General features: G+C 33.4%; 1 protein-coding gene across 1 annotated transcript; it reads right to left on the bottom strand.

The window, feature by feature from the left end:
* Positions 1-861: 861 nt before the first annotated feature.
* On the bottom strand, positions 862-7,240 carry LOC21388528. Its single transcript, XM_024170927.1, is given in 13 exon segments — positions 862-1,204; positions 1,339-1,591; positions 1,714-1,874; positions 1,877-1,958; positions 2,020-2,097; positions 2,099-2,142; positions 2,229-2,508; positions 4,153-4,215; positions 5,637-5,917; positions 6,008-6,263; positions 6,346-6,609; positions 6,718-6,839; positions 6,933-7,240. Coding segments are annotated over 13 exon segments (2,391 nt in total). The 5' UTR covers positions 7,204-7,240; the 3' UTR covers positions 862-968.
* Between the last annotated feature and the right edge of the window lie 2,828 nt (positions 7,241-10,068).

A 10,068-nucleotide genomic window follows, 5' to 3' on the forward strand; every position in this document is an offset into this window, starting at 1 on the left:
AGCGGTATAATATACCGTTGATATCAGTTGGCATTCGAGGTCTAGTTTCTTGTGTTTTGTATTTGTCCCAGTATTAGACTGCATTTGTTTTTCTGCATGGTTCAATTCAGATTTTTAGTTTTGCTACAATATTTTTTTCTTATAAAAAATTTGAATTTCAAACGTCAAAATTATAAATTATAGTTTGAATATGAACTAAATAGATTCTTTGATTGCATTTCTCTAATTTACAACACAATTTTCTCTTAAAAAGAAAAAGAATTGAATCTGTCAAAAAAAAAAGTGACAGGGGTGTCATTGTAAGAGTTTTCAAGTCAATAATGTCACGGTAATTAAAAGAGGTTAAGGGGGTGTAAAATGCTTTGACAAATGATCTTTCAGTAAAGTTTTCCAAAGACATCGTAGATTTCTCCCACGCCCTGTACTTTTAACAGTACTTTCGTGATCAGATAATATACCAGTTTAATTTCTGAAATTAAACTGATTTTGTTTAATTTCCAAGGATAGGCTGTTTAATTTCATTAACGTAAACTGATTTTGTTTTTTCTTGGGAAATTAAACAGCCTATCTTTTTCTTTATTTTACTCTCTGTGGAAAGTTATGATTGAGAGATGATTTTAATGCTTCCAGGCTGAAAATGGCAGCTGAACCAGTCAACGTGAATGAGTTCCAAGAATTGGCGAGGCAAGTTCTTCCCAAAATGTACTATGATTACTATTCTGGAGGAGCAGAGGACCAATTCACTTTAAAGGAGAATCTCGAGGCTTTTCAAAGGATCAAGTAACTGTAATATATATATATATATATATATATCTCTATCTATATTTATGCATCAGTAATTTTTTTATTTCTTTAGTTTTTGGGTAATGGATTTCCAGGCTACGGCCAAGAGTTCTGGTAGATGTTAGCAGAATAGATATGTCAACAACGGTATTGGGTTTCAAAATCTCTGCACCTACGTGACTTTTCTAAAGTTCAAACAATGCTTTGAGATTGAATGGCTCTGTGATATCAGAATTACCACTCCACATTAGCTTCGCAAATTGCTTGTAGGCTTTCTCGGTCGGATGATAAGAGTCAAAGAAGAAGTAATCATTCACATCATCACACAACTCAAGTTCTTTCACTCCTCTTTTCCCTCCACAGCTATAAACTCCTCTGTAAAGACCGCTTCCACAACATCCTATGTCCGCTTCCTTAAAACCTTCACAAACCAATCAAATTAGTTGAACAGAAATTCAAAATTTTTATGAGAAAAAACGCTGTAGTAAAAAGGTTTGAACGGTAGTTCAAACAGATGAAACAAATAGGTCAATTATTGTTTATTCCAATCTTTACCGCATTTTAAGGGGTTCTCCATTCTTCTACTAAAAGAAGTGTACAAATCGTGCTTTGAAATATATGAAACCTTTGAGCTGACTCTGTATTGAAGGGCTTTAGGAAGTTCTGTGTTGTGTAGTTTCGTGAGTGAAGTAACTTCTTTAAAGCAGGAACCTGTATTTCCGGGTTGAAGAATTTTAGTCCCTGGAAGACAACCTAAAGGTAGTAAACTCCCAAGCCCAAATTTCCTTCCTCCAATTTTGTATATTCCCTGATCACCCATCAAACTTGCACAAGAAAAAATCACAAATTAAATTGACAAAAAAATAAAATACAATAAAATGTAAACATTAAAAACTCATCCATATATTATAGCATGGGATCAATCATTACTTTGATAACTTGGGCGAGATTTCCAAGCACCATGGCAACGTATTCTTTCTTAGAAAATTTGTCATATAAACTGGAGTTAAACATCAACGGGGAAAGATAATCATTGCCTCCCACACTGAACAAGTAAACAGCTGAAGATATCAATTCCTTAGCTTCTCGCACACTTTGCTCCTTAACTGCTTTTTCACTTTCTTGAAATAACTCAGCTGAGTTTTAAGGGTTAAAACATTCAAAATGCAGAATGGCTTTTTACTCATAATAAATTGTACGTGTAACTAATCATAACAAGTGATAAAGATCACTTACAAAACCTTCATGAGTTTCGACAAGAGCACCAGCCCCACCAGAAGCAAAGTTCACCCCATGCTCACAGTTTTTGAACCCCAGGCTTTAAATACGGCGGAATCAATGGTAATTTTGCAGACTCACCTACGATTATTTTAAAACATAAGCAAAACAAGAAAACAGAAAATGATTTGCATATATGTTTAATTATATTATGATTTATGTCTTACTTATAACATCAGGAATCAGGCGGCCATCGGAGAAGCTACCGGTGGGAAAACGGAAAAAGGTTTCTCCATAAGACCAGAAATTTTCTTGGTATTCAGTGGTGGTGTTGATGTAGTTGTTGTTTCCCGGATCATAAAATGAGTTACCGAACACGAAGAGCGCCGCATATTTTTCTGGTGGCCTAAAGTGGACGGCGCCGATGATTACAGTGTTGAGGATGATCAGACAAACAGCCGGTAAATGCACGCCGGAAAACCTCAAAGTCATTGCCATATCCTTAACCTGATTCACTACTTTTATGCTCTCGTCTTTTCTTTAGCTTGAAACGCTCTTTATAAGGGTCTTTGGATGGTTTAGCTATTAGCGGTAAAAAAGCCAAAGTCTAAATGCAGAGTATGGACAAAAGACAAAAGACAAAAGCCAAAAGCCAAGTCCACGTAGACGGTTTTGAGACATAACTCATTGTAAAAAATATGGGCCGCATATTTACGTTAAAAATTAAAAGAGAAAAGGCCGTTTAGGTCGTTGATTAGATTTTTTAATTTAAGTTGAGATATAATTTTATATGAAAATTTTTTACTGTAGTAAAAAAGTTAGAAGTGACTTTTTGTGAAGGTTTTTTATTGTAGCAAAACTAGAATTCTAAATTCGAATCAGCGAAATGAACGGGACTAAAGTCAGGGAGGGAGAAGAAGAAGAGACAGTACTGAAAACGGTGTTAATTTTAGATCTAACTGTTTATAGTTAGTTCACGCATAAAAAAAGAAAGAAAAGTAGATGATATAAATATAGGTCTTTTCTCATTTATTTTGCATCCTAAAAATTAAGAGTTTCTCCATTTTGTAATTTTATAGGAAATTTGTTAAAATTTTAATTTGTGGGCTTTTGTAATTTCTACTCAATTTATAATCTTTTTTTTTTAAGTAAATAGAGTGGTCCACAATGCCCGAAGACATAAACAATATTTGACCGAACTTTGTTATTAATTATGATGTTTTTTATTTATTTATTTTCAGTATTCAATAGTTCTGTCAGTTTTGTCTGCTGCGTATATTACTGTTCATCTGTATGATACTATTCGCATGTACTGCATAATAAAGTTATTTTTAAGTAAGAAATACCCGATTTTTTCAACAAAAATAATAGAGTTGACATTTTTTTTAAAATCAACTTTTGTGTTTTGAGAAAAATTGGTTCTTTACAGTTTAAAATGCGTGGGATGTTAAAAAAAAAAAAAACTCCGACATAATAATTTTAAAAACAAATTAAGAATTCTAACGACAAAGTACAATCATTTTAGCCGCCGGAAAGGATAAATCTGCGCTTAGCAATATATTATTAAAGTTGATCGACAATCATTTTTGAAAAAAATAAAAGCAATAAAGAGTTGTTATTTTGTAACGAAATTCAGAAAAAATTTGAACTCGAGTTACAATTTTATTTAAATTCATATTCTTTTATAAAATTTGAGTTTAAACCCGAGTTTAGGGCTAAACTCGAGTTTAAGTTTCTTCTTCAACTCGAGTTTATAAACTCGAACTCAAGTTAATGAACAATAATTTTTCTATTCTTAAAAATATCATAACTTTTTTATTTTAATTCTGATTGAGATGATTTTTTTTTCTATACATTTACAATGAAAAGACGAATAAAACTCCACCTATATACCCTATTAAAATTTTTCATCACCATTGAGTTTTTATTAAAATACTATCTAAATATAAATTTAAATTTTGACATACCCAAATATAAATTCAAAAAGATTCTCAATTCAAATCATAACTCAAATATTACACATCTAAAAACAAGAGACAAGAAAATAAACAACAACTTGCCTAAGAGAGGGGGGTTCTGGTGCGGTGGGGTAGAGTTTGAGGGGAGATTGTAAGTTCAGAAAAAAAATAAACAACTTTTGTCCTCAGTTACCTGCTTTGAATTAGGAGCCTGAAGGCCTTCTTCCTTTGCAATTACAGAACTACTGCGTAAAAGCTAATGAAGATTTGTGATGAGGAAAAATGCTTGGGGGCGCAATTACCACAAGCACCATTGATAGAGAGTAACTCTTGTTTATGGATCATACGCTGTGGAATCCGTTTATTATGGCTAGTTAATATATATTTTTATTATATTATTAGTATTTATATGAGGAAATTAATATAAAGATTTGATAGTATTGTAACTTGTATTTATTTAAAGAATCATTGCACAGTACTGCTCCTTATGAATCTTATGATAATAAATTCTCTCTCTTTTTATAGTCTTATGATTCATGTAAACATACTATCGAACCACCTCAAATTCTGTCTTTTCTTCCTTTGTTTATTTTCTTTTTTAATTATATTGTTACATTTCTCTCTTAGTATACAGTGTTGAATGATGTGTTTTAAGTATTGTTCTGTGTTATAAGGTGTTTTATGAAAGACATATTAACAAATAAAATGATGAGATGCAAGAATTAAGAAATTGTTTTAAAATTATGAAAAAAAGTTTTTCTCTACATATATATTTGTCTAGTCGTTTTAATACGCCAAACTGAGGCCCCATGCGGTAGAGATATTTGAACTCATGATTCTGATTTTACTAAAATGTTTGGTTTTCTCATAAATAATTTGAATATGAATTAGAATTATTAACTTGAATACGTAAACTAAACGGGACTGGATGTAAAACCGATTAATAAAAAGCTATCTCTATCTCACGATGATCAAAACCAACTAACATTCAAGAATTCAAGGGAAAAAAAATAAAAACTAACTAACAATTCAAAAATGATAAACGATTAGTTGATTTAATTTGAAATATCTGAATTGATGGGTTTTCCTAAATTGTCAGTTGTTTTAACAGCCCTGCCAACAGAAAAACAATAAAGTAGAAAATCTTGCACATAATTAGCAAACGACAACACTTACAATACAGAGCAGTGTGGAAACCAAAACATAATGGAATAGGGGGAAGAAAACTGAAATAAACATCAAGAAAGAAAACGACAACAAAGTGAGAAATTAAACCCACAGCAAAGATTTTTTTTCCCCCCCTTGAAAATCACAGTAATGAGTTTTACAATGGAAAAATGATAACTATACTTCCATAAACGAAACAAATAATAATAAAATAAACACCATCGAAAGCAACCGCAGTCCATCACATGATGATCAATAGACAAACACAACACAAGTAACAAATTGCAAAATGACAAGTTCTCTTGTAAAAAGCTACATGCATTTGCAGTAGAAGATGAGAACATGTAAAAAAAAAAAAAAAGTGAGAGAGAGAGAGAGAGAGAGAACGAAAAAAACAGATAACTTTTTAAGATATTGAAAGCTTCATATAGGCATTAGCTCGTCAATTTTTCGTAGTCGAAGGAACATACTCACAACATCGTAACTTTTTTTTTTTTTCCACATTTAGGCAGCATCATAACTTGTGTCTTTAATGCCAAAATAGACATGACTTTTCTCAAGTTCAAATAATGCTTTGAGATTGAGAGGCTTTGTGATATCAGACTCACCACTCCAGATGAGTTCTGCAAGTTGCTTGTAGGCTTTCTCGGTCGAATGAAGAGAGTCAAAAAATAAGAAATCACTCACATCATCACACAATTCAAACTCTTTCACTTCTCTTTTCCCTCCACAGCTATAAACTCCTCTGTACGGACCGGTCCCACAACATGCCACGTTCACTTCCTTAAAACCTTCACAAAACCATCAACAACTTAAATCGTTTTTATGTCACAAGATAATTATTGGTGTTAAAATATAATTGTAACATAATACAATCTTACCATATTTCAATGGGTTCTCCAATCTTTCACTAAAAGAAGTATACAAATCGTGCACTGAATAGATGAAACCTTTGAGCTGCCTCTGAATCAGTTGGAGGACTTTAAGAAGTTCTCTGTTGTGCAGTTTCGCCAGTGAATTAACTTTTTCAACGCAAGAACCAGTATTTCCCGGTTGAACAATTTTAACCGCTGGAAGACAACCCATAGGTACCATATTTAAGAACCCAAATTTCCTTCCTCCTATTTTGTATATTCCCTGATCACCCATCAAACTTGCATATATAAGAAAAATCACAAACTAAATGGACCAAAAAGAGAATTGAAACATATACACACACCCACATATAACATCGCACGCAATCTATCATTACTTCAACAACTTGGGTCAAATTGCCAAGCACCATGCCAATGTATTCTTTGTTAGAATATTTGTCATATAAACTGGAGTTAAACGTGAAAGGGGAAAGATAATCATTGCCTCCCACACTGAACAAGTAAACAGCTGAAGATATCAATTCCTTAGCTTTTCGGACACCAAGTTTTCTCCTTAACTGCTTCTCCACTTTCTTGAAATAACTCAGCTGAGTTTTAAGGTCTACCACCTAAAACCCAAAAACGACAATAAGTTTCTAGAGTTAAAAACACTCAATACGCAGAATATCAGTTTACTAATAGAATACATTGAGTTAATTATGACAAAGATCACTTACAAAACCTTGATGAGTTTCAACAAGAGCACCAGCCCCGCCAGAAGCAAAGTTCACCCCATATTCATAGTTGTGAACCCCGGGATTTAAATACGGTGGAATCAATGGTAATTTTGCATACTCACCTACAATTAAAATGCATTTAAACAACCTAGTAGTTAAAGCGAACTAAACGTAACTTACATATAACTTGAAGTATATTAGGATTAAGATCTCACTTATAAAATCAGGAATTAGGCGGCCGTCGGAGAATCTTCCGGTGGGAATACCAACAAATGTTTCCCCATAAGGCCAGAAATTTGCTTTGTACTCGGCAGTGGTGTTGATATAGTTGTTGTTTCCTGGATCATGCAATGAGTCGCCGAACACGAAGAGCGCCGTGTGTTTTTCCGGTGACCTGAACTGGGCATCACCGATGATTACAGTGTTGAGGATGATCAGACTAACAGCTGACAGATACAAGCTGGAAAACCTCACAGCAATTGCCATGATTCAGTACTTTTATGCTCTTCTTGTTTCTGATGGTTTTAAGATGCCGGCAGATACTTCCTAGCTATAGCTAGCTGTTGGGTTCCGCCCCATTTGTGGGCCGGAACAAAGAATGGGCCTTAAGCCCAAATGCCAAAAAAAAAAAAAGCCATGCTGCGTGGGCAGCACACCAGGAAAAAATAGAAAAGAAAATAAGAAGGAGAATCGGGAGAGCAGAGAGTACAGCCGAGAACACCAGAGGAAAAGAAAAGGAGGGAGAGAGAAAGAGAAAAGGGGTAGGATTTTGGTGTTTGTGTAAGATGACTGAGTGGCGAAACGTCGGTTTCGGCTCAAATTTGACGTGAAGAATTGAGCTCTTTCAATTTATTAGACTTGATTTCTCATTTAACATCTCTTTAGTACTCTCTTGAGTACTCTTAATTTAGTGAGACATAAACTTTTCTTTAGTGTTATTGTTGTTATCCATCTTTGATGATGATGTCTCTATTGTTGGTGAACCAAGAATAGTATTTCTTGATGATATTATTGTTGTGAGCCTCTAGTTTGATTCTAGAGAGAAACTTTATAATCTCATTGTTAATATAGTGGAAGAAATTTAAGTGGCCTAAAAGTTCCGTAATTTTTACTCTCAATTTAAGAAGTTTTTTACGCTAAAAATTAGTGTTTCATTTATAGTTGATTGTTTTGATTAATTGGTGCATTAATTATTTGACTTTGTTAACATTTTATTTAAGATCCTATTTTAACATACAAAAAGAGAAAATTTTATTCCGTAATTGTTTGTTAGTTTTCTCAACACTAGCCATCATTTTCTATGTGAGAAAGAAATAATAGAGCTTAGATCATACTAGGATATTTTTTCTTTTTTTTTTCTTTTTTTTTTTTTACAATTGTTTTTTGAAATTATATAGTTGGTGCTTTATATTTTTACAACGTGTCCCTGATGTTTCGAGACGTAACTTCTAGATATTTTTTTTTCGGAATTAAGAAATATCGTGTTTATCCTTTAAGTTAATTAACTCTGACATAATAATTATAAAGGTTTCCTCAAAAAAGACCAAAAAAAAAAAAAGAACAATATGGGTTATTAGCATCATTATACCCTTAATTAGGAGTATTATGTCAGTTTTGTCCTCGATCGAGTTCTTTTTCTTGATAGATAATATTACTCCTTGAAATTTGATTTTTTGACAGTTTTATAATCTATGACCTTTAGATTGATAATGGATTTCTGAAATTTAACAAATATAATCACATCTTATCTCCTGATACCAACTGAAATTGGTTAATTTATAGAATGCAATTATAGTTCATGCACTGAAAGTGCCAATACCCCAACTTAAAAAAAAAAAAAAAAAAAAATTCTAATTAGAGACTCTAAAATAATCCATTATCCTCAAACTCCAAGAAGCCCTCGTTGCCTTTCTCGCAGTCCAACTATCATCATCGGCCACCACAAAAATCTAGATTTAACACATAATTAATACTAAACAAAATCTAGAAAGGATTTAGTTTGGAGACATGATGTGCTATGATGCTTCATTATGAAGCCACTATATATGCTGCTACTGTTGAGGATGAAATATTAGCTTTTCCAGAAAAAGGAACAATCTGGGCTCATCTATGAACTATATTAAAGTCGACCAACAGAACTCCCGTAAATTTCTCTACAAGGCCCACAACACAACGAGTCAAGAGCCATGTTATGACTGGGGTATTTACTAATTGAAGCAATAATATGAAGTTGGCGGGCACTTGTGGTACTAGTAACTTTTTTAAAACTTTATTTAACTGGGTTTTTTTTTTTTTGTTTTGGTGGTATACGAGAAGAGTTTATGAAGTATTTGAAAAGAAAATGCATCAACATTGCGATTTACCATATATGATCACTGGGGTTTCCAGTCAATGCTCGCTTTGCAAACTGCTGGTAATATTTTCGGTGCGACGAAAGATTTAGAAATTAGAAGAACACATGAACACACCGGCCTTAGATCGAACACTATGCAATCAAGAATGCTTTGGAACATAAATTAACAAGCCAAGAAAATGAGCAAAACACCAGTGCGACCAGTTGTCTCCAATATAATTCACTATTACAAACAATCAGCAAATTACACACTCGAGCACCTAATTTGTGCTTCTGAAATGAAATTGTCTCTCTGTACATGAAAACAATGATCTCACGAGGGAGAAAAAGGAACTTCTCTCTCTGGATCTCTAACCTGGAGTCCCCAGTTACACCCTTTTGATCAGTCGTCACAATAACAGGCTTACACACCGTGCCTTTTTATAATATACAACAATAAATCAGAATACAAAAGGAACTAACCAATCTGATTACAACCTTGAATTCAGACTAATAACTGATTATTAACTAATTGATTTTGATATTAGATAGAAAAATGCTTAGGAGCACCACCTGTGTTAAGTACCATCGCTAATAAAAGGTGAGTCTCACCTATAGATCTCACGCTACGAGAACCACCTTCTATTAGTGGATCGTGCTCGGTGCATTATATCATTGCTCTATTAGATAACTCAGCTGATGAGTTACGCTGGCACTGTAACAATGCCATATTCGATAACTCGGCTGATGTGTCACGCTGACTAAGGAAGATACATACACTAGCATTAACATCAACAGTTGTTATTCCTAGTAAAGGGATTTTGTTATTTTATCCAAAAAGGATAATTTCTCAAATAGATGACGAGAATACATGAAGAGAAAGGAAGCGGACGAATATTTGCGGTTTTGAATTTTTGAGGATTGTGGTTCGTGATTCTTCTGCTCCTTGTTCCTGTTCTCCTTATGAAGCCAAAGTCCCACGTTGATCCCTTTTAGGGATCTAAAGTATGTAACGACTG

This window comes from Morus notabilis, unplaced genomic scaffold (genome assembly GCF_000414095.1).
Source record: "Morus notabilis unplaced genomic scaffold, ASM41409v2 Scaffold774, whole genome shotgun sequence".
Taxonomy (NCBI): domain Eukaryota; kingdom Viridiplantae; phylum Streptophyta; class Magnoliopsida; order Rosales; family Moraceae; genus Morus; species Morus notabilis.